The 26,261-nt window shown below is 32.9% G+C and overlaps 1 protein-coding gene across 3 annotated transcripts in view; it reads right to left on the bottom strand.

Moving 5' to 3' along the window:
- The window catches only part of CSMD3 (CUB and Sushi multiple domains 3), a 1,183,499-nt gene that overhangs the window by 328,579 nt on the left and 828,659 nt on the right, over nucleotides 1-26,261 (bottom strand). For all 3 annotated transcript variants that reach the window (XM_007188796.2, XM_007188797.2, XM_028168178.2), the window contains 2 exons: nucleotides 14,585-14,741; nucleotides 1,041-1,232 (listed from right to left, as the gene is read on the bottom strand). In XM_007188796.2, coding sequence (XP_007188858.2) covers nucleotides 1,041-1,232; nucleotides 14,585-14,741 — 349 coding nt within the window. The remainder of the gene's footprint in view (nucleotides 1-1,040; nucleotides 1,233-14,584; nucleotides 14,742-26,261) is intronic.

The raw sequence follows: 26,261 nt of genomic DNA, 5'->3' as shown, positions 1-26,261 counted from the left end.
ATTAAAATTTATCTCAAAAGGTTCAGGTCTCCAAACTCATCAAATTGTATACATTAAACATGTGCATTTTTTTAAGATATCAATTACAACTTAATAAAGCTGTTAAAAAAAAAAAAGTTTAAGTCAATTTTATCCATATGGGCCTGACACAGAATGGATTTGTGCTTCCACAAATGCCATTAAGAAATAAGAATTGCTAAAGAATCATGTTTGTTCCCTACTGAGGAGTTAGTGTTTTGTTTAAATGTTTTGATATTGTTTAAATATCTTTATTGTCCTAGTATTCCAGCGTGGCACCTATTTGATATTGGAGCAAAAAAAGAAAAAAAAAAGCAGATGTCTTTATCAACACTTTTCTATCCACCCTGCTTCTCGCATAATACCCAGTTATTTGTTAATCAATCTAAAGATGGTAGCAATAAAATTGTACTCCGGCTGTACAAACAAGAGAGAAAATGATCAATCTATAGCTTCATGTAGGCAATATATCTGATATCACTGACTCTCACATTGTCTTTTGTTACTGAAATTCATTTAATTATGTCATGATACATACACATAAGAAAAACATATGCACTTTTAGTTTTTGAAAAAGTGTATAAATAAAGACTTTGAAATTATTGAGAATAGTTTACTGTTTTTTAATCCACCTTGACACCAGCATAAGCAATAATTTTGTATATAAAAACAACTCTGAAAAAAAACCAAAAAAAACACAAAAAACAAAACTGGTCAATGTGATTCAATAAATGTGTATGATTAAGAGTTTCAGCATATTTTTGTAGTGAGTTAAACTTTATATCAAGATAAGATAAACATAATGGCTTCAAACCATTTTTTACCCAAAAAAGAGAATGTACTCACTGGTAAGATTATGAAAAGAACCCTCTCACTCTCCACAAATCTGAGCTATGAATTCATTAACTTTTTGATTAAAGTATGAGTTGTGTGTAGACAGACTGAATAACTTGAAAAGGTACAGTATATTTTAATAACACTTCCATAGAACTATTTCATGAAAACCTAAAGCAGTATCCTACCAATACAGGATGGCAGAGGATAGTCCCATGCCCTTCTCTCCCCTGTCATGCACTTGAGAAGGCTACTTCCATGGAGAGTATAGCCTGGATTGCATCCATAAATGATAGTGCTACCAGCAAAATGGCCTTGGTCACTGATCTTGTATCCAAATTGTGGAATGCCAGGATCCTCACAATGTGAAAGTTCAAAACCTATGAGAAAATACAAGTTTATTAAAGACAAAATTTAACAGGAAGATTTAAAACTGTACAAATCATCCCTTTTTATTTTTTTTATATGAGTACATACTTTTTCCTGGTTTTATTACTCTTACCATATTTAATTTTGTTAGTTTACAGCCACCATAGAGAGCTTTTTTCTCAAAAATTAGAATTTGTTGTATTATTCAAATTTAGCAATGCTACCCCATGGTCTATATGACTATATCATAACTTATAGTAGTAAGATTCTTGCCTGCTTCAAGTGATTTGCAGCTAATAGATTCTGACCAATGTAACTATTATGATCAAATAATGAAAAATTAAAATCCATACAAAATATGTGAAATCACAACTGTCCAAGTAACAAATATCTCCACTGCAAATATAACTTTAGACTGCTTTACTTTTATAGTCTTAGAAGAAAGTGAAATAGCCTTATATTTAAAATATACTTTATCAAGAGTCAATATAACACAGTAATCAGTTTGAAGAACTCTGATTTTTTATTTTCTGCTTTCTCCAGAATGTACGACTCTCAAAATTTCTCACAAGGAAAAAAAAAAAAAAAGAGTAGGGTGTAGAGAACATATTTTCAATTTCTAAAGGGTTGGGGCTTTCCACATGACTTTTGCTGGAAACTTGTGATCTTGGGCTAAGTGTAACACTTGAGAAGTTAAGTTACAACTGTTTGAGTAGTGAGAGAACTGCAGAGATGAACCTAACTCTGAAGGGGGGTTGTGTTACATTTCAAGGAAGAATGAGACCCAGAACCTTACAGATATCTCTAGATTATAAAAACTGGAGACACAGGAGGCTAATCTGACTATTGAAACCCTAAATTTACATTCCAAAGGTTAGAATAAAAACCGAGAATTCTTTCTATCCCATCTCCAAAGAGCAGAAGTTTTTTTCTTCCTCCTTTCAGGAGAGGAGTTAAAGACAACTATCTTAAGCACAGCACGTGCATTTTTCTTTATTCCTTGTCCCTGGTCACTCGTGTAGATCTTTCCATCTGATTTTCACCGTGTTACTACAGGGGTAAGGACTGGGTCAAAGGGATGCTGACACAGTTATTATTATTACTATTATTATTATTAATTATATCACTTAAATGATAATAATCTCTGTAGATCCAGAACACTTTGTGTGCATGTTCAGAATAAAATTAATAAAGATGAATATTAAAAAACTGTCATAGCACAATTCACTATTAAGATACTGAAAGAACTAGAAAAGGGTACTTCAGAATGTAAATCAAACATGACACTAGTTATCAAAATCTAAGCTCCCTAGCTAAGGAATTCTTCTGCCCTTAATGTTTTACAAATTACATAAATGTATGATAAATGTAAGATATAATGAATGCACCAACAATAATTAGGTGCTAAATTATATCAATTATAGCTTCTGGGACTAGAGGACTATGATAAATATTCCAGATAGCTTCATGAATTAGGGAAGTCTGTGATTTCAAGACAAATAATATTTGACAAAAGGACAACTTTTATGTACATCTTAAATCATATGATAATCAAAAAGAGATTTGTATCTCTTTTGTAGGCACAGATCCTTGACCAAATTAATCTAAATTTGAACTAGAAAGCAAAAAAGGATGTATTAGTTCACTGATGACAAATCACTAATTTATAGTACTGACTTCCTAGAGTGTCATAATAAACATAAAATTACCAGAAATGTACAGCTAGAAGTACTGAATTTATACTATAATTTCTGTATGTTAAGGGCTACATTAGCTCTTGGAGAACATAAGGAGCTCTTCCTAGTCTCTTCTAGGGGTTCTTCATCTTTCCCTCCTCTGTTAACCAACAGAATTATTTCACACACCTTAATTAATTTACAATCATTTGCTTCTTTTCTTTGTTTTCCTATAGACTGGACTTATTTCACTTTTTTCTTTTTCCCACAATGCCTACCCAGCACAAAATCTGGCACATAACAGATGTTCAATAATGTTCATAAATGAGTGTGATTCTTAGAGGCAATCATCTCTAGGAGACAACTGAAAAATAAGCTAAGATAATGTTGTTGAGAAACTGAAATTTATGAGACAGTTAAAAAACCTTCAGGAATTTCCTATATGGATCAATCTGTGACAGCCTCATTTGGGTGAAAATATGTTAAAATAAGGCAAATGCAAACAGCTTCAGAAACAGAGCCATACAAGAGGTTAGAAGTTGTTAACTCAAATTATGACATATATGAGATATAAAGGGTCAGTCAGCAAGTCAGTCTTTCAAAAACAGAAGTAGAAACAACAGAAGTAGTAACAAAATTTTTAGGACATACTACTTTGTATGGATCTGCACACTTAACACTACATTTAAAATGTCCCTGCTTGAAAATAACAAGTTTGAATTCCTTTTACCAGACATAATATTCAGTTTATTATTCAAGATTCAGCCACTTTTGAGTTTTACCACATATCATTTATCAAAATAAAAATGGAAATCAAGCTCTCTTTTCAAGGTTTATTACCAAATTCATCCTCCCTTAATTTGAATGCTTTGTAAATGTGGTTGGCAATTGCTGGTGATGAGGTATAATGGAGATAGTCTTTGTAAATTAAGATAATTTATAATACTTTGCATTGTAGATGAAAATGCACATGGACAACAGTATATAAGCTACAAAGCACAAAATTTAGTCCAATTTGGTGGAATTATTGTTGCTTATTCATAAATATTCAGAACTGTCTTATCTTTATGGAAACATTCAGCTGCCAGTCTTTTCATTGAAAAGTTCAAATACTTGAAACTGACAAATAAAGATGTGTATGAAAAAATATATACTATAAATATTCACCATTCCTTGTGAAATTTGATACTCTGATGAAATGAAAATTTCTAGAGCACAAAATGAACTGAATATCCTCAATTACTTAAATCCTTTTGACTTGCTGAATAACTTAAACTGAGATCTAATTCCTTTCCTGCCACCATATAGCAGATTTCTTTAAGGATTTCTAACATTTTAAAGTTACTATTTGAAATCTACAAGAGAGTAGAAAGGATAAAACAACAACGTCACCATCTGGTACTATTGGATAGTTGCTTCGGATTAATAGTAATATTAATTCAGATTAGTTTTCAGATTAATATTTACATTAATTGCTTCATATTCACATTAATATTGTTATTAAGAAATAAATACTGCAAAACAAGTTAAAACTCCTTTTATGTCTGTCTCCAATCCCTTTCTGGTCTTTCCCTACTGAGAGCTAGCAAATATTCTCAATTAGTGTATTATTTTCACACATAATTTATATGTTTAACACATATCTATATGTCTATGAACAATATACAGTATGATTTTCAAGCATCTGTACATAAATTATACAATTAAAATAAAAGTCTTCTAAGCCTTTATTTTTTGCCCAGCATTGCGTTTTTACTTTTATATTTATGCACACACATACACACACATTTTATTCATTTTAACTACTAATGATATTCCATTGGAGGTATACTCCAAAATTGATTTACTTATTCTCCAGCTCATGGGCATTCATATTGTTATATTGCTTATATTATTCATTGTTATAAAAATGCTATACTTCCATGTCCCCATTGGCACATATGCAAGTGTTTCTATGGTGTATGCACCATGTAGGGATTCATAGATCATTTTCTCCTCAAGATTAAGTCAAAATCTGCTAATCTCCTACTTAACTTCTGCCTTGGCCAATGAAAGATAAATAGTTCAATCCCTGCGTCAACATAATTTCTGTTCAATTTGTTTATGAATAATTGTGCATTCACATAGGGTGATGTTATATCTGGTTAGCAAAATAGTAGCAATAGTGCAATACGGCAGATGGCTTAGAAATATAAATGATATCTGAAAATCACTTTTTGAATGTAAGTAAGCATTTTTGATGTAACTAAAATAAGAAGGTCCTTATATGCTTTATTTCTTTGAAATCCACCTAAAATGTAAGTATATATTTAATACTGTTAAAGTGAAATTTTAGAGTATTGAATGGTGAATGAAGATATGTTAATTTTATGTACTAAAAGTAAGAACTTTCAAATTGCTAAATAAAAAGGGAATTAGATTGTTAATAAGGAAACTGAGAAAGTAATAAGATAAATACGTTAGAGAAACATATCCTTTTTTAAACCAAAAACCTTAATAAAAGTTTAAATAATAAAGCAATATTCTACCATAATCTTAAACTCTATAGAATTCTTTGGTGGATTTAATACATAATATTTAGCAGAATAATCTTTAAGAACGATATTTAATATTTGGTTATTAAATTCCACTTAATCCATGAGTCTTGCAAGAAAAAGTCTTATTTTAGAATTCTTTATATTTAAATAAGGATGTATATAAGGCAGAATGTCATTTTAAAATTCAAAAGCAGAAAATAATCCACGACCATACATAACACTGTGATAATCCTCTTTGGTTCAGACATAAGGAAAATAAAGAGAAGAAAGCACTGAAGAAAAATTATGCATTCCTTTTTTCTCACTAATCAAACTAATCAAAAAACTGACACACTTGTTTCTCACTAATCAAACTAATAATCAGACATATCAAACTTTGAAATGACCAACTTTATAAGAATGCTTTAAGAAGACAATCTTTACAGTTTTGAGTCTTGAAAAGCTATATACATTTAATTTAACTTTTTAATTCTATTTGTTGAGTAACTTCTAATGTAATTTATTTATATAAATTATAATATATCAAATTATATATGTAAATTAGCCATTTATATAAATATATCAATAGTAGCAGTGTAATCAAATTTTGGAAAAATCATTCAAAACAGTTACTTTTCCAGCAAGTATTTAAAAAGAAAAAAAAGAAGTTAAGAGTTTAAACAAAGAAACAGAAAAGCTTGTGCAAATAATTGCTTTGCATTTCCAACTGGAGGAATAGGAGATAGGGTAAATAATTATTTTTTCTTTTTAATTGCCGTTGTTCTAAATCCCATGTATAAAGTTCTGACTAGAAAATATGTTACTCAAAGCCTTTCCCACAGTTTAATCTTTGGGCATGAAAAAGTAAGTGATATTATTAAATATGCTAGTTTGTGTCTTGTACATCTTAAATTTGCACATCATTCTGGGATAGTGGGATTCAGCTTTGCCTGAATGTTAATTTTTAGCCATCAGCCAAATTTAGTATATGCATAATTGGCTCAACCTAGACATATCTAAAAATGAATTTTACTAGATATCACCAAATTTCTCCTATGTGACTATACCAATTTACATTCCCCAAAGTTCATGAGTTTCAAGTTCTTCAAATTATTATCAACATTTAGTATCATACCGCTTTTTAATTTTTACCAATTTTGCAAACATGCAATAGAAAATTATGTTGGCTTTAATTTTCATTTCTTAATTTCTATCAAGCACTTTTTGACTTTTGCTTATTGTTACTGGAATTACCTCTACTGTGAAATTTTTTTGCCCATATTTTCTTTTAGGCTATATATATATTTTTTTTAATTAATTAATTTATTTATTTATTTTTGGCTGTTTTGGGTCTTCGCTTCTGTGGGAGGGCTTTCTCTAGTTGTGGCAAGTGGGGGCCACTCTTCATCGTGGTGCGTGGGCCTCTCACTATCGCGGCCTCTCTTGTTGCAGAGCACAGGCTCCAGACACGCAGGCTCAGTAATTGTGGCTCATGGGCCTAGTTGCTCCGCGGCATGTGGGATATTCCCAGATCAGGGCTCGAACCTGTGTCCCCTGCATTGGCAGGCGGATTCTCAACCACTGCGCCACCAGGGAAGCCCCAAGGCTATATTTTTTAATTGATTTGTAGGATTCCTTTCTATGGAGTGTATGTTTTTCTATTATATTGTCAATATCTCCTTCTAAAATATATCATTTAAATTTTTTGTTTATGGTATATTTCCCTATAGAGAGATTTGTAAAAATAATAATAATAATAATAAGGACTGGGACTTGGTCAGTAAAACAGAAGCCACTTAGATATTTTGAGTTGCTCAAATTCAATACAAGAAATTAGAGGGAAAATACAAAGAAATTCAGAGGGCGTGAAGGTCAGAAGATCACTGCTGGTTTTCAAGAATCCAGGAGTTCAGGGAAGCTGCTGCCACATATAACCACCTGCCAGCACCACACTCTTGCCTGCAGATGCTGGTGGAAAATAATGGCTTCTTTATCCATCCTACCTTTCAGCTCTCACATGTTTGCCTTTAATTAGCAGAATCTAAGCAGAGATCTTGGCTGGCAAGGGCAGGGGAAATGCAGTGCCAGATTTTTAGTCTCTACACTTAAGGGAAGTGCTTAGAAGGGCAGGAATGCTCCTGAGTATTGACAGATTTTTGCTCATGTATCTTCTTTGAGAAATCTTTCTTCGCCTTAAAGACACAGCTATTCTAGGCCACATTTTTTTCTAAGCGTTTTAAAGTTTTGAGACTTGCATATGTCTTCAATCTGCCAGAAGTTAATTTTATATAAGGAGTAAGTTAGTAGGTCATTAGATATTTAAGCTCAAAATTTACAAAGCTTTTGGGATGTGAAGGCTATGAAGATGACTCTCCTGTTATTCTAACATGAAGAAATTATATCCAATATTGTATATATAAATGACAGGTAATCAAGAAATATTTCTTCAATATTTTAGTTAGAATACCTTGTACTATATAATGCAGCATTAGTCGATACTTCCTTTATTGCCTGGTTAATTTTCAAGATTTAAAGAGTAATAGAAATGCCAAATGTACCTGTTAAGTAGTTTATAGGATACAGATTTACATAGAGTAACATTGTTGCTTCCGTGTAATTTACTTATTTTCTACTTGCATTTGCATTGAATAAATTATATACTAAGAGTAAAGTTAGAGTTAGTAGGTCATCTGATTATTTTTCATGGTTAACATTGTCAAGACCATATTGGTAACTAAATTAAAGAGTTTAAATAGGGTAATTTATTATATATTTATAAAGCTAGTATGCAAGAAATGTCATCACAAAGTAGCTATTGCCCATCTTTAATTTGAATATAAAATTTGAAATGGCCATGTTCCCTGTGGATTACTAAACTATTTCAGGCAACAAAACTCAAAGGCTAAGAACATCCAGATATAGCTGAACTATACCCTTGGGATAATGGACATTTTCAAATGGGCTTTTTAGAAAATTAAACGTGCAGAGGTGATAACAAGAAGACATCTGGGCCCAGAGGTAATGCCTAATGGCTGGGCATCATGGACTTTTGCCAGATCAGCTTTTGAGAAGACAATGCTATAATCTATCAAAAAGGTGCAATTTAGCTCTTTATTGGATGATTGTTTAAAATACCCAATTTCTTTCTGCTGAATGACAGTGGATTAACTAGAAATAAATAGAGCCAGAAGAATCTGCAATGAAGCATATTTTCAAGAAATAGAGTTTAAAGATTTCATGAACAACATAAGAGATACTAGGACTAAATCATTCTTTGATAGTAAATTTGGCCAATAATAAAGCATTCAGATTCTTAGGCATAAAATGACAAAAGTTTCTTTAGGAAGAATTGCATTAACATTTTAAAAAATTATTATTATTTTTACATCTACTTCAACAGTAAAAAAAAAAAAAAAAAAAAGATGTAAATCCATGGAATTTTAAATATAAAATATCCAAAACTTGGATTGGAGGTAATATAGTATAGTGATTAGGCCTGCAAATTCTAGAGACAGAGGCCCTCAGCTCAATTTCCATATCTGCACTTATGAGCTATGTCACCTTGGGCAAGTAACAACTTTTCTGTGCTTTGTTTTTCCTCCTCTTCTCACTGAGGATAATAGTTCTTCCCTCATAGAGTTATATCTGTATCTAGTAGGTAGTAGATAAATGTTAGGTATTATTTTTAACTCTTATATTTAATGTTTTAACAATGGTAAATGTCTCTGTGTGCCTTTTAAATAAAATCTAAGTCCCTTACTATAGTCCACCTCACCCCTGCCTAGCTTCAAACTTTACCTCTCATTTTGTCCCATTCTCCTTGCTTACACAGCTCCAGCCAAATAACTCAAGCTGAAGTCTCTTAGGCCTTTGTACTTGCTGATCTATCTGCCTAGAACCCTCTACCCTCAGATCTCTTATTATAGTTCAGCTATCAATTCAGGTGACACCTCCTGAGACACAGTCCCTGAACAAACTGGGTACAGTAGACCTATCTATCCTATCATCCTGTTACAAATTATTTCTAAATGCAGTTCTTTATCTTTTGTTCATATCTTTCTTTTCTGTCTTGTCTCACTAAAAAGTTGGCTTCATATGGGCAGGAACTTTGTCTTCTTCAGTGTTCTCTTTATTCCCAGAGCACAAAACATTCCAGTGGAGAAACACAAAATTTAAACCTATGATCCAATGAATAACTTTCACATTAATAAGTTAATTCCAATAGAGGAATAAAAGGGAAGACAAGACATGTGACCAAAAAGAAATGACATTTCTACCACTAAGCCTTCAGAGAGAAACACAGTAAAAGACATCAGATTTAGGAATGCATTCTTGCACGTGTATTGAGCGGCTGAGGGGATCTGGTCAGAGTATCCTATCAGGTTTTGTTAAGTTCTATTATCGAATTATCCAGAGCAGAGTGATGTTTTAGGGAGAATATTGTATTGAGATCCTAATTTCTGACCTGTTCTTCCGACTTTAGAAGGCGGCAATAGTAATTTTCTCTCACTTTACTCCCCTATACCCTCTAGGAAAGACAACTACATATTTAATTACTTTATGTTGTATAAAGCACCTGAAAATATGCCTCATCTAGATTTTTATTTGGAATAAGTTTCAGATTTCTCAAGGGCAAGTGTAATTGTCAGCCATTTTTGAAAAGAATGGAAGAGTGGCCTGACTCAAGGAGGGAGTTAATTCTGAGAAACTGGAGGGATGGAAGAGCAATTGGATTCCCTAATGTTAGTCAAGGTCTGACCAAGTTTGTCACAGAGGTTTTACATTCAACCAGCATAGCTCTCCATGCTTCAGTTCTCTAAATCAAACTAGACTTGACTGAGAAACTAATTTGGGAGAAGAAGGATCTCTCTACAAAAGACTAAGTAAGATTTTTCTTGACAACTCTAAAGGATGAAGACTGAAGAGATTTAATTCGCTTTAGAAAAATAAAGGAATGGGAAATTATCTCCCCTCAAATGTGGTGTAGCATTTTCATACCAGGTATGTTGTAATTTATTTATTCGTTAAGGAAAGTGAAAGAAGCTCACTGTCTTCTTAGCATAGTAGAACTAAAACTATTAATAATGGGTGAGCCAAATGATTTTCCTTTCTAGGCACTCAAGAGTCTCTGGACTTCCATGACACCATTAATCACAGAGGCATCTATTAATACAATATCTTTGAACTTATTATGTTTTGGAATATCTGTTACAGCTGTACATCATAGTAGACACTGTACACTGTCTTCTCAATAGCTCTACTTTTCTTCTCCCTCATGAACAAAACCTTGAATTTGCTCCCAGCAGTAACAGAAGCATATCAGGCAGTATAATCATCATGGTCAAATAATAATCCAATTTTTTAGTCTGACAAATGCTTCATTTTTCCAGCTTGCCTTGCTGGGAAATTTAGGCATAACCATATAGCCCTGTTTTGGACAAAGAGAGATAAAAGAACGTCTGACAGAAGATTCTGCATTCCTGATAAAAGGGACATATATGGCTGACACTACCTGTTCCCTTTTTCTTTTTGCCTTCAATATGTTCAGTGTTAAAGTAGCCATCTTGTGACCATGTCACAACAATCATGAGAACAAGAGTGAACACACTAGGAGTGCCACAGCAAAAAGACAGCGGCATGGCCCTTTAACAACTGAATGAAGATCTGCCTACCTCTTCTCTCTTCACAGCTCTCATATGATAAAAATAAACCCTAATTGTTTAAGCCATGGTTAGGTTTACCGTTACTTGACGTCAAAAGTGGCATCTCAACCACTGTTGCCACTAGTCCATTTGCTATTCTTAGTGACTATATAATGAATGGACTAATAAGACAGTTGAAATAAAACACAACTTAAAGGCCTGTTCTAAAATATTTCTTCATTTTATTCTCAACTAAATGCAATTCTGTCTCTTAAAATGAAAATAACCAGACAACAGTAAATGTTGTTAAGTCAAAAAACAGATAATAGAAAGGTAGATAAAAAATGACTGTCATTAGATAGGGCAGGTGTCATTAGATAAGGATGGTCATAAAAGGCCTGTTTATGCTAAAACTAGAATTGTGAGAAGCTAGGCAAATGGGATTAATCTGAATTAAATTATTTGCTTTATTTCCCTTGAATGTGCTTAGCATGTTCTTTCTAATCTCTGTGCCTTTCTTCATCCTATTCTCTTTGCCTGGAATACTCTCCACTATTTCTTTCTGTGATGCACCAATACAACCTTTAATTCTACCTCATTCATGAATCCTTACCTCATCTGCCCTAGCCAAATTTCCCCTCTCCTGTCTCTAGTCCTCTTAATGTGAATATTGGAACTCCTCTTTATCTCACAGTGTTCTCTCAGATGTTTCAGAAACAAAGGTGGAATAATTTTAAGGGGAACATACCACAGAATGGCAGGGGTGGGTTTGGGTTTAGAAATGACTGGATACAGGGATTCGAACACAAAACCTGTTCTTTTCCATTTTCCCCCATGTTTGCACATCTTAGCAAATTCTCTCATGTTCAAAAATTAATTACTGCTTCTAAGAAATTTAGGAATATAAAATATGTGGCCTAGTAGAATCTTCTATATCACAAAAACATTTTACAAAATCAGTATTCAGACTACATGTTAATTTACCAAGAATACATAAAAAGTTGTAATTGGACTAAAACTGACTAAAGACATTATGAAGTGAAATGGCCCCATGAAGAACTATGCATAACATGTTTGCAAAAAACAAAACAAACAAAAATAACCACAATACCATGTGATAACAGCTACATTAGCTGTGGATATAGACTACTGCAAAAGAAGTGTTAAAAAGTAGGCTAACTCTGGCTGAAGGAATCAGGGTAAGCACCAGTAGGGAAATATTTGAAATGGTCTTGAAGTTGAAGAGTTCAATTGATGCCCGAGGTGGGTGGGCCATATTGAAAGAAAAAGAAGCCTGGTTACAGGTGCTAAGGCTGGAAACCAAAGTATATTTGGAGGATTGGAAGTAGCTTCTTTCAAAGCTAGGAAATCTGTGGTTAACTATTAAGATAATTGCAGATATGTAAAAAGATTGCCATTGTGAAAAACAGAAGTAACACTTAGGAACAAATACATTTAATAACAGATGTGTTACTACTTCCAGGACCCTCCTTAACAAAGGAGCTCAGCACATAGCCATTGGATCAGAAAATCTTAGGAGCATTTACTGACCCAGTGATATCCAGAGACACCTTGGAAGCAGACTATAAATATTTTAGTTCCAGAATATAGACTGAAACATTTTAGTTTCAGTTCTGAGACTGAAAAATATTCATAGATGTATGTCTGCCCTTTTTAAAAAATAATTGCTTTTATACTCTCTTTCCAATTCTATAGCTTTCCATCTTCATAATGATGCACATCCTATAATGAACAGCCAGAGTCATTAAGAAGAGTGACTTCAAATATTTTCTTTTTAAGGATTTCTTTCTTTTCTTTTTTTTTTTTGACAACCAGTAGCTCACAGCAATGACAAACAGTCACTGATTTTACTCATTCCAGACACCTGAGGAACCCATTCAATTTTATATCCAGGTATGGCCTACAATGCCCAGTATCTTTGCATCAATAATCTCACATTACATAGAATTTACATATCAGAAAAGGAAATCTAGGTTTCCTCTATGAAACTCACTGACATTTTAGACAAAGAGAAATACAAAATGATGCAGAACAAAGAAACACCATTATGTAAACATTGAGCCATGACTTGAAAAATGTCACCAGCCCTGTCAGAAAACAAAAAGGGAAAGAGGAAAACAGATTAAAAAACATTTGCCCTTCTAAGCAGATCACACCAATTATATTTGAGCAATAATCCGCAATACTGTTATTTTTAGTCCATCACACAGCAATATCTGTAAACACGATTTGCTTGGATTTTCATTTGTCTTTGGGAGGACGTCATAAGAAATCACATTATACACAAGAGTTTTCAGGATTTAAAAATATGTATTCAACATCATTTTGTTAATTTCTGTTGTGTTAATGTTAATAATGTAACAATTCTAGCACAGGTAGGAAAATACCTTTAAATAAACAAGGAGCAAGAATAATATCTCAGTATTATGTCTCCTGTCTCCTACTTATATCATTAAGAAAGAGCATTTTCACAAACAGTAATTTGATGCAGATTCCCTTTAGGATCCCATGAATATCTTTGATGCTGTAACCATTTCAATTTCCCCATTTCTGTAATAGCTTTCATTCATTTGACTTCTTGAGAAAATTTATGGAATTCATTCAATTATCTCAAATATTCTAACAGTGAAGATTTCTGAATACTGTTAATTTATTTTGCTATATTACACGAATATTCTGAACTTCCAAAAAACTGATTTGATCTGGTAAATTGTAAATTTATTAAACACATAACCAGGAATCACCAGTTTTTCATGCACTTTACTTTCCTAGAACAGTTCTTACACAGAGCAGAAACTTAATAAATATGTTATTTGAATACGACTTAATGTTCATTGGTGTAATTAGTCTATTTCTTAAATTATGATACAGGTAAAATAAATTCATTTTGTTCATATATCAATTGATGTAACCCACCTACCTATGGCTCTCAACGATTCTCAGTCTTTGAGCGTCTACCTGTTTAAATGTCATAAAGCTGACTTGAGTATAAAACAATAGTTCTATATAAGTTTATTTTTAACAAGGCAATTTAACACAAGAGCAAAACAAACAAAAATCTTAGCTACTCTTCAGTGTAAAATCATTTGAAACCATCCAATTATCATTAAGGGTGACCAACTATAACTACTACACATGTATTGCATATGTTTTGCAATTATAGGTAGAAGCTCAAACATTGGATTCCCATTTATTAAAACGTTTAATTGTATTTCTTAAACATTTCACGTGAAGAATACTGCTATTTTAAAATATATAAATAAGTTCAAAGTCACAAATTACTTAAACTTTCTGAATCTTAGCTGTTTCAACTGTAAAATAGCAACAGTTAGAATACCTGTAATTTTTAAAGTTAGGTTCAAATAAAATTATATACATAGAAGGGAGTTGTAAACAGCAAATTGATAATCAGATGTTGAATATTACTTCACCTGGTGTACTGCAATTATTTAATAAATATTTAGCATCAGTGTTTGGCCTTTTTTTTTTTTTCTTCCAAAATACTTACTGGTATAGACAAGTTGAAAGCCTTCATCTGTCCCTTCAGAATCAGAATTAAATTCTAGCCAGAGCTGGTTTGAAGTACTACTAAGGGTCAGTCCTCGCATAGATGCGCCAGTAAAAGCACCTAGTAGATGAGTTGTTTTATCTTTTCCATCATAAATCTGCAAAAATATATTTACAATTAAAATGTAAATTTGCCAGTAATAACCAATTCAGACCATGTATTTATATCTGTGAAGAAAATGAAATTATTACACTCTTCGTAAATCAGGTCACTACCTGTTTCCCAAGAACAACTGCATATATGAATTCCTACAAATATCAGGGTAAGAAAGTTAGACTCCACATGGGTAATTTTAATATTCCAAGCTCAGCAGACACTAAGTAAAACTCAAAATCATGTTATAAAGCTTTTATTCTTATAAAAACAATGCTTCTAATGGCAGACAATTTAAAATTAAGAATACCTACAGAAAGTTTGGTTTCTAAGATTGGTTGGTTGGTTGGTTGTTTTTCTAAACTTGCTCAAGGGCACCAAACACCTGCTTTTCTAATAACGTGATTAATATAAGATGTACTTGCTTCTTTTGCAACTTCTATTTACCCATGCCCTTTATTTCATATCTGACACTTTTAAAATGTTAAAATAGTACTAAATGCATTTAGAAGCTGATTTAACAAGGCAAAAGTATACAAAGCAAAACTGATATGTTCCCAAAGCTCCCTACCTCATTCCCATTCTTTGGAAGGTGTAGCTTCTCACTGCCCTCTAATTTGCTTTTGTTTTATCAAAGCATTATAGACATTTCTTCAGGTCAGTGGATAGAGATTCTTACTTTTGAGAGCTGTGTAATATTTCATTCAATGGCACTACCACAACTTGCACTACCATTCCATATATTAATAAACTAAAGTTTTTTGCCACTAAAAGTAATGCTGAAATAAACACCCTTTAGATGTTATTTCACATTTCTTTTTTGGTACTTGTATTTCAGTAAGAAAGTTTTCAATATATTGAATTTGGGGGCTAAAATGTTCATGTATTGTCAGATTATTTTCCAAAAAGTGTACAGTAATTAAACTGAGGGTTTGCTAACAATGCATATTACTATTCTTTTTCCTTTAAGGCACACATTCCTTTTTTTTTTTTTTAACATCTTTATTGAAGTATAATTGCTTTACAATGGTGTGTTAGTTTCTGCTGAATAACAAAGTGAATCAGTTATACATATACATATGTTCCCATATCTCTTCCCTCTTGCATCTCCCTCCCTCCCACCCTCCCTATCCCACCCCTCTAGGTGGTCACAAAGCACCGAGCTGATCTCCCTGTGCTATGTGGCTGCTTCCCACTAGCTATCTATTTTACATTTAGTAGTGTATATATGTCCATGATACTCTCTCACCCTGTCACATCTCACCCCTCCCCCTCCCCCTATCCTCAAGTCCATTCTCTAGTAGGTCTGTGTCTTTATTCCCGTCTTGCCACTAGGTTCTTCATGACCTTTTTTTTCCCCTTAGATTCCATATATATGTGTTAGCATACTGTATTTGTTTTTCTCTTTCTGACTTACTTCACTCTGTATGACAGAGTCTAACTCCATCCACCTCATTACAAATACCTCCATTTCATTTCTTTTTATGGCTGAGTAATATTCCATTGTATATATGTGCCACATCTTCTTTATCCATTCATCCGATGATGGACACTTAGGCTGCTTCCATGTCCTGGCTATTGTAAATAGAGCTGCAATGAACATTTTGGTACATGACTCTTTTTGAGTTATGGTTTTCTCAGGGTATATGCCCAGTAGTGGGATTGCTGGGTCGTATGGTAGTTCTATTTTTAGTTTTTTAAGGAACCTCCATACTGTTCTCCATAGTGGCTGTATCAATTTACATTCCCACCAACAGTGCAAGAGTGTTCCCTTTTCTCCACACCCTCTCCAGCATTTATTGATTCTAGATTTTTTGATGATGGTAAGGCACACATTCTTAATGTGGTAGTTATTACCTCCAAGGGTGTGAAAATTGGTTCTTAGAGTTCATAAAATCTTGGATATTATGATGATTTGTGGTCCTACAAAGACCAACTCTGACAAATCTCATTCCACAGTACTTAGTTTCATGAAGTTGGAGCTTGGGGCTCCTTCTGTGAATGATAATGAATAGAATAACTGAGAAATACTTCTGAAAGTTACTTGTCTCTTGCCTGAAATTACCTTACTTCTGACCTGTCATAAGAGTAAAAATTATGTCGCTAAACTCCTAATCCCGTAATCTTGTCATAGCACCAATGTTCCCCCAAAGTGGTATTCATGTCACCTAGGAGATGATATTTAGGTGGTACATGAGGAAACTTTTATTATTATTATATTAATTTACATGATATATTTTTCTTGTGCTAAATTGTTGGATTTAACTTGATCATCTATTTAGAATGTTTTCTACAATTTGTAAATAAAAACTGATGTATAACTTTTTTTCTTTTTATCAAATTATCCTTACAGGTTTTAGTATTAAGTTTATGTTAATTTAACAAAGTGAACTGGAAATATTTTACTATATTTCAAAACCTGGATTATTCAAATAAAATAATGAGCCTTTGCTTTCTACAGATTCAAGGTATTCTTAAATTCAAGGACATATTCCTGAGTTTTGTTTTATTTAATTATTCCTTGTCAATTTTATTATTTTATTTTCCACCTTGAATGCCTATTATTTACATATTCAGTCTCCAAAACTGTGTTGCAATTCTTTTACATTTTTTTCTTCTGAAATTTATCTATCTTTCCTCTGTATTATGGCTTATCTTCCACTGGATCTTCCATACTAACAATTAGATTTTCAGCAGTAACTAATCTCTTTTTAGGTCTTCTATTTAAATCTTAAATTTTTAAATCATTGGTCAAGTTCTAGAAAGTCAGTCCATCTGTTTGTGTCTCTCTCCCCCTTCTTCCCTCCCCCATTCTCTGTTTTTGGTACTCAAATTGCATTATCTTAAGATATCTCATTTGTTTTATGTATTTAACTTGGTCTTTCTTACTTCTGGTTCCTGAATTCCATTAACTATGTGTATATCTTTAGGTAGTTATAGTTTTATGTTTCCTTATTACTGATACAGGTTTTAGATGTTGTAAAGACAACAATGCTTTTATTTAACATGCTATACAAATGTAGCTTTTGTTCATGGCCCCTAGTATCCTTTCCTAACAACCTTACTCTATAACTTTTCTGCACAGACTTTCTGAAGTCTCCAGTGTCCAGGCATTTCCTGCTCTCTCCCTTTGTGCCTGAGGGAATCTATAGCTTCATATGCACCCTCCAGGCTCCACCAGTTTATTTACTTGTTATTTTATTACCACTGAGAGGGAGTGGAGGTAAGAAAGAGAGGAAATGAGTTGTAAAATCAATCCAACATGCTCACTGAATTCCTAACAGCAAACACCTTACTGGTCTCCCTCTTTGTTTTAAAAGGTCTTTCTGTCAATTTTTTAAAAAATGTGTTGACTGTTAAAAGAGTATTTGACTGCTAGATAAAGGGCTGTATGGACTAATTTCCTAAAATTATATGGGAGTACCAGGAACCCCTTGTGGAATCTAATTTATCATACAAATTCATCTGTTTTAGTTATCAGCAAGAATTTGTCTTCAACAAAGCTGAACCAAATGTTGAGGTTTGTTAGCTCAGGAATTTTTTTTGTTTGATTACATAGGAGTCAACTTTTCATTTCTTAAGAATAGTAGCCATCAGCAATAATTCAGAGACAAGGAAACATTGTGTGTCAGAAAATGCAACTTTTGTGTCTGTGTTTCAAATGTTCAATATGCTCAGAAATCTGCTTCTGAATACAGTTATGTGTATAACTCTATATATGCTGTAGTTTATAAATCCTGTGGTTGGAGCTACACATTCACTGTCAAACCATGTAACCAACTGATCCAGTGGATCTTATTTGTGGTTAACACTTTCAAGGTAACCCTATAGAACATTTTCCTTTTATTTCTCTTACTGCTGACCAACATACAATTTCATTTGTATGTTAAATATAAATAATTTTTTCTTGGATTCAACTAGTTCTGCTTTCATGTATGGATACATTTTAAGAACTTTCAGTTTGTCAAAAACAGCCAAATAAAGGGGAAATATAAACTAAATAACTAATTGTTGCAATTGAGTAAATAGGAATTGAAATTTATTTTTAGTTTTTAAAAAAGGTCTCCCCTAACTTTTTTTCCCCAAATTTTCAGTGGGAATGAAAAAAAAAAAAAAGTTTAATGATAGCAGAAACCATTATTTTACTCCATATATATAAATCATTCCTATGTATAATAATGAAAAAAGTAACAAGATAATTCAACACATATTTAGTTCCTTCTTAACCTGAAGGAGATTAAAAAAAATAACACAATATTGTCTGCCACAAGAGATACATATTTGTATTGAATTTTTCTATTTTTCTAGATAGAAGCATACTTTTTTCTTTTTCAAAAGAAACTTTCTTTAAGAACTAATTTTTAAAATAATCATTGGAGAAGCAGGTATGAGAAAGGAGCTAATATTTTCAAATGAAAATAATTATCTTAAGCTCAGCTGGGATGATCTAATTCAGCATCAAAATTAACTACAATTTATTTAACAATGTAAAGTCAGATGGTGGGAAACAAATAATGTAGAAGGACCACTATAATTATCAAAGTAAAATGAAGTGTGATCATTCAGCTACGAAATTTTGGAAGCATGTATAAAATTGTTAAATCAAAATGAAAAGCAAGTGTTAATTAGGAAGGCTTTAAAAAGAGAAGAGTTTTATAGCTATGATCAAGTCCATGCTGTTTAACTTGTAAATAAAATCCTTCAAATGTATTCAAATATATATGGGGGCATAAAGGCAACATGGAAGGACAAAGCAGTGTAGCCAAAGACAAATTACATTTGAAGTAGACATGAATGCAATCATACAAATAAGAAAATAAAACAAACAAAATATGCCTTTCATTTAAAAATAAATTTACAGTACAGAGTGATTATATTGGGTCTGATCAGAACCACATAGAAATTTTGAGATTATTTCTCATTGCTTTTTCTACTTAAAATCAGGATCTTTAAGTATGTTTTTATTTATTTGAGCCTATTTTCCTTTTTCTAAAATATATTATTATTTTTAAGATATGTCTTAATATCTATTTTTATTTTTCAGAAATTTAGAAAGCTAAAAAAGACTAAGCTAATTATAATAGTATACTTTTTAATTGAAAGGGAGAGGACTCTGGGGCTCACAATAGAAATAGTTACTCAGAGCCTAATTCAGATAATGAAGACTTACTTTTATGTCAAATGTAGAATTTCAAGTTTTCTTAAGAATTAATATTGTGAAAGGCATTGAGGGCTTTTATAACATTAATGAAGCTCTTTGATAAGACTCTAATTTGTTATAAGGTTGCAATTAATTTGGTAGTCCTACACTAGAACAGACTAGAACTTAATACTGCCATGTTTCAATTATCAAACCTTTTGTAATGGATCAGGGCCTGAAATTAGTTATGGTGTACAGATCCTTCTACATCTGGAAGTTCAAACCCTATTATGATGAACTGCTTATGGACACTTAAAACTGTTGTTGTTGTTAATGACATAATAAATGTATGATTAGAAAGTATATTCCCAGTCATTTCTCTAGTGAATTTAGCAAATAAGCTGTTATCTGAACCCAAGAGCAAAAAGTACATAAAAAAGTAAAATAAAAAGAGAGAAATTACATATGCATGTGAGTATAATCATACAAACCTTCAAATCATTCCTGCTCCTGAATACTAGAATTTTCATTTTGGCCATTTGTTTTATAGGTTGATTTGGAATTTAAATCATTTTTTCTAATAAGTTGAGCTAGAGTTCAAATTTTGAATGAAAAAGAAAAAATAATTTTTACAATTGTTAAAAAGGACAATATTTTAAATCTTATTATGTTCTCTGCAAAGATGATATGTAACAGAGAAGAAAACATTTGTTTGTACTCAAATATTTGTCTTTACAATAGCTATATAATGTGTACTCAATTATGAGAGCTAGTATGTATCAGGGAGGGAGTTGGGAATGCAATGAGGGGTCAGGTTTTCAGGGGCCTTAGCTTTGTGGTCCCAGCTCTACCATCAAAGCTGATTGGAATGTCACACATCATTTCACTTCTGTGATCCTCAGTAGGGGAGAAAAGGAAGGGTTTTATGAGGCCTATCATAGCACTCTATACAAATGGATATTTACAGAGTGCTTTTGAAGGGAGAAATAACAGAGGATTACCAGTGAACAACAAGCAGAGTTAGTAGATACATGTGGTAGACTTATGTCAATCACTGGTGTGCTAGAAAATATTTAAAACCCAGCTCTCAAACAAACCAAACTGGTGAATGTACATACCCATATATATGTTTTTTAAGTAAATTTTATTGATATAAAGAGAGATTGACAGACTTTTTCTGAAAAGGTTTAGATAGTAAATATTTTAGGCTGTTAACATCTCTGTGGCAACTACTCAATACTGCCCTTCTAGCACAGAAGCAGCTGTAGACAATATGTGAATGAATAAACATAGCTTTCTCCTATTAAAACTGTATTTACAGAAAGAGGTGTCAGTCTGATTTGGCTCACAGACTGTCATTTGTGAATCACTGATTTAAGGAATGTGTAGCATGCTATTTATACACAGGAATAAAATATACAATACTCATTATTGTAAATTCCATAGAGCTAATTGATTCTTACAGAGTGCTTTCAGTATTTTTTGCCAAACTTTTGTAGCTGCAACTTATAACTGCAACTTACAGACAAAAGTTGTTCTTAAATGAACATTGCTTGATTTTTTTAAAAAAAATTTTATTTATTTATTTATTTTTGACTGTATTGGGTCTTTGTTGCTGCATGCAGGCTTCCTCTAGTTGCAGCGAGCGGGGGCTACTCTTCTTTGAGGTGTGCGGGCTTCTCATTGCGGTGGCTTCTCTTGTTGCAAAGCATGGACTCTAGGCGCACAGGCTTCAGCAGTTGTGTCACGCAGGCTCAGTATTTGCAGCTCGTGGGCTCTAGAGCACAGGCTCAGTAGTTGTAGCACACGGGCTTAGTTGCTCCGCGGCATGTGGGATCTTCCCGGACCACGGCTCGAACCCGTGTCCCCTGCATTGGCAGGCGGATTCTTAACCACTGCACCACCAGGGAAGCCCTATTGCTTGATTTTTTGTTAACAAGTAAGATGAAAATGAAACATCAAAAACGATGTTATATCAGAATGTCACTGGTTTGTAAATTATATGAGCAACTTCTTTGCTAAACTGAATAATAGTTTTCAAATACTAGAAAAGATATTTTCTCAATTTTTTGTGCTATTCATAATATAATGGCTACAGATACAACCCGTTTCTACTTATGTACTGACAATGAACAAAGCAATAAATCAAGTCAGGGCTTGTAGTATTTGCCAGTTTCTGCCGTGTAAACACTTACTATGGCTAATATCAAGCTATCAATGTGACATTGTTGAATACAGAGCTGGGAAGAGATGGACAACCTGACATAGTATTTCCACCACACAGATACAGTATATATAACTAACCCCAAAAGCACAGATAATAGTTACAGTAGTAAAATAATTAGGAAATGAAAAGTTGCATTTATTACCTTTGTTTTTTAATTTAATTGTAATCCAATTGTAACAATTTAATTTTTAATAATGGCTATGTTTAACAACCAGCTCACAAAAGTACTGAAAATTTAACAATAGGCTCTCACAAGTGGTACTGCCAAAGATTCACCAATAGGTTATGAAACAGCTTAAAAATAATATGTCTTAGAAAACAACAATAGCAACACATTAATAACCTTCTCATCATATTTCTAAAAGAATGTTATTAAGTCCTTCAACTATCTAGTTTTTAATAAATATGATATACATCTCCTAACCTTTTCTTTTGGACTCTCAAAACCAATTTTGGGATATTTTACTGGCTCTTCTCCATAATAATCCATTTAGTCTACATTTTGCATAAGAAATAAGTCTTTAAACTTCACAATGCTGACTGTGGTAAAAAGATTGTCTTGAATTATTTCCCTGCTACATTTCTTTATCTAAACATAGTGCTTAGTCTTTTTCTGAAAATAAAAACAAACACAGTGACGACAAAAACATAAATAGTAGTTCTGGGGCTTCCCTGGTGGCGCAGTGGTTGAGAATCTGCCTGCCAATGCAAGGGACACGGGTTCGAGCCCTGGTCTGGGAAGATCCCACATGCCGTGGAGCAACTGGGCCCGTGAGCCACAATTACTGAGCCTGCGCGTCTGGAGCCTGTGCTCCGCAACAAGAGAGGCCGCGATAGTGAGAGGCCCGCGCACCGCGATGAAGAGTGGCCCCCGCTTGCCGCAACTAGAGAAAGCCCTCGCACAGAAACGAAGACCCAACACAGCCATAAATAAAATAAACAAATAAATAGTATTTCTGATTGGTATTCAGCTTTTTTCCTATCCAGCTGACAAGGAGAGCTATTCATTATTGACAGTTTAGAGCCTACATATAATAAACACCACCTATAAATGTTAATTAAAAGAATTAATTAAGTTACATATTTTGAGTGAGGGATTGGGAAGTTCAATATTCTTGCCCATTGAAAGTAACAGAACCAAGGAAAGATATATTCATAATTCCCAAACCTGCTGGTCATCACATAATCTGGAGAGCTTTATAAAATTCCTTAATCCCAGGTGCAAACCAACTGAACCAACTTTCCCCAGATCTACTGAAACTTTGCTAGTGTGGTTATAAATAACTAAGGTGTTTATAAAAAGAAGGAGGAGGGAGAGAGAGAGTGGGTGAGTGAGTAAACAAGCATCATCCTAGATGATGAGCTATTGGAAAGTTGTTTTTGTGTGTGTATAGATATAGATAAATAACACACATTGTTTTTTATTGTTGTTGCTGTTTTGTTTTTATCAGAATCCAATACAGTAATGTTATATAGTAAGTGAAACCAGAAAAAAACAAACCTTCTTCCAAGCCTTATACTCATGTAAAGATTACAAGAGAATGTCATTCCAAAGAATGTAGCCGATCCTACCACATAAAGGAAAACAATGCTTTTAAATCTCTCAGTCAAGGGGCAGAGAGTTCCATAATGGGCTATTTTTTTTTCTTATTTCTTCTTATGTCTTATTTGGAATGGAGAAAGAGAACTGACTCTACTAGGTTTAATATTGGAAAGTGCTGGGGATGAGGATGGGCTCTCATGGATTAATTTGCAGTTAGGCAAATGACCTTCCATCCTGAGAGGACTCTGGGTTTAACAGTCTTTGAGAAGTAATCATTTGTCCTTTGCAGAGTACATTGTCTGTTTGTGCATGCCTAACTGTGCCTGTGTCAGTAGGTATCTTTGACCTAATAGTCGTCCATGGAATTAATGAGAAGAATAACATACAAGCATTTTACATCTTACACTGGTGGAGAGACCATGAAGACAGACAGCGTTTAAAAGCCCATCCCAAATCATCTCTGTAGTATGGCTTACTGAAGTTCTTTTAAAGTGATAATTTAGAATAAATCCCAGGTTAGACTATCAGTAGAAGGATAATCAAATTGGTGTGTTTCCAGGTTAATTTTAGTATATAATCTTTTCAACTTTGGAAAACATATATTTATTCTAGGAAAGATATAATTTTTAAAATATTTCTGGGAATATAAATTTTCATCCTTTCACTCGTGAAAGAAAAATCGCTATTTAATGAAATCCACAAAAGGGTCTTAAATTGAGTTTTTCTGCTTTCCTTTGTCTCTCACCATCACATACCCTCACACTGTCACTTATTACTGAGGTCCCATCCTTCCTCAAGGGAACACACATCACAAATGCATATGACCTTACTCCAAATAAGTAATACGTTAGAAAGCACTCTGAGAAACATATTAGGGCTATTTTTTAAAAAAGCATCACTTGTTATCTCTAATGAATTTTCCAAATAATAAACATCATTCAGTATGGAAAAGTAATGTAGAAATTTCAAGCATCACTGAGAGCACAGAAATATTTTAGGAAGGATTGTGGTAGGCATGGGGAAGCATTTCCTGACTTTTAACTTATAAATACATGTTTATTATTGTTGCTTATGTGATACAGTTTAGTAGCTACACTCATATTTCTGACCTACACCTTGATACATTTTTTCCCCACAGTTAGCCAAACAAACAAACAAATAAATAAATAAATAACCACTGCCTTAATTCTAAGTACAAGCATCCCATTTATCTCAATGTTGACTCCAATTTAGCAAATAAACTTATTTTAACAGGAAAATCCAAACAATGAACTGGAAGTTGAAGATATAATACAGTGAATTTCTGTTGCCTATTGAGGAAAAGCACAAAAAACAGGAATGGCTCTAAATTAATACTAAAATTGTATACATCTAAGTGTACCGCAGGAAATCTTTCCCATGTCTATACAAATCTTGCAAGCATACAGAACTGTTTGTGTTAGAGAACCATCAATTATCATCAAATTAATATTCTTTTTAAAAGAAGGACATAACCAACAACCTTAAAATCATTGCTTAAATAAAAATCCCCCAATCAACCTGGGATATCACAATTTTTTTCAAGATTTGTGAAAACAGAAATATGTTGAATTTCTTACCTGGATTAATGAAATCTTGATAATGAGAAAAAAATGTATGTGATCATTTTTTAAATATTTAAATGTGATTTTATAGAAGTGTTTAATTTTATTCCGATAATGAATATAAACTGTATTTATCAAAACACTTACTTTGAAAAATATGGAGCAGCAAGTATGAAAATATTCATTTGCCTAAAATTGTATCATTAAAAAAAATTTCTCTTGGCAGCACCGTGCCACTTGCAGGATCTTAGTTCCCCACCCAGGAACTGAACCTGTGGCCACAGCAGTGAAAGCACTGAGTCCTGACCACTAGCCACCAGGGAACTCCCTTCAATTGTATCTTTAAATTCGATTATTTCAAAATTTTTAAATAAATTAACAAATTTTGTCCTAAATGTTTATTATCAACAAGGTATATTTTTTCTTAAATAATTTATAGATATTGTTAGATATATTCATAAATTATAAACTTTTTCATAGTCATAAATGCAAAGTTATCTACGTATCAACAGAAATGTTACTTAATAAACATCAAAATAAAAATAAATAAATGTCCATTTATGGATTATGTTTCATAGATAATATTTATTGAATATAATATATTTGGCATGAAAGTGTTCTTATTTTGGTGTTATTGAAACATTAAAATTCATGTATCAAAAAAATAAATGGTTCTGAAGAACCTAGGGGCAGGACAGAAATAAAGACACAGATGTAGAGAATGGACTTGAGGACACAGGAAGGGGTAAGGGTAAGCTGGGACGAAGTGAGAGAGTGGCCTGGACTTATATATACTACCAAATGTAAAATAGATAGCTAGTGGGAAGCAGCCACGTAGCACAGGGAGATCAGCTCAGTGCTTTGTGACCACCTAGAGGGGTGGGATAGGGAGGGTGGGAGGGAAATGCAAGAGAGAGGAGATATGGGGATATATGTATATGTATAGCTGATTCACTTTGTTATAAAGCAGAAACTAACACACCATTATAAAGCAATTATACTCCAATAAAGATGTTAAAAAAAAAGAAAAC

The sequence above is a fragment of the Balaenoptera acutorostrata genome, chromosome 17 (assembly GCF_949987535.1).
Source record: "Balaenoptera acutorostrata chromosome 17, mBalAcu1.1, whole genome shotgun sequence".
NCBI lineage: Eukaryota > Metazoa > Chordata > Mammalia > Artiodactyla > Balaenopteridae > Balaenoptera > Balaenoptera acutorostrata.
The sequence above is the reverse complement of the archived record's forward strand: the minus strand, read 5'-3'. Positions and strand labels throughout refer to the sequence as shown.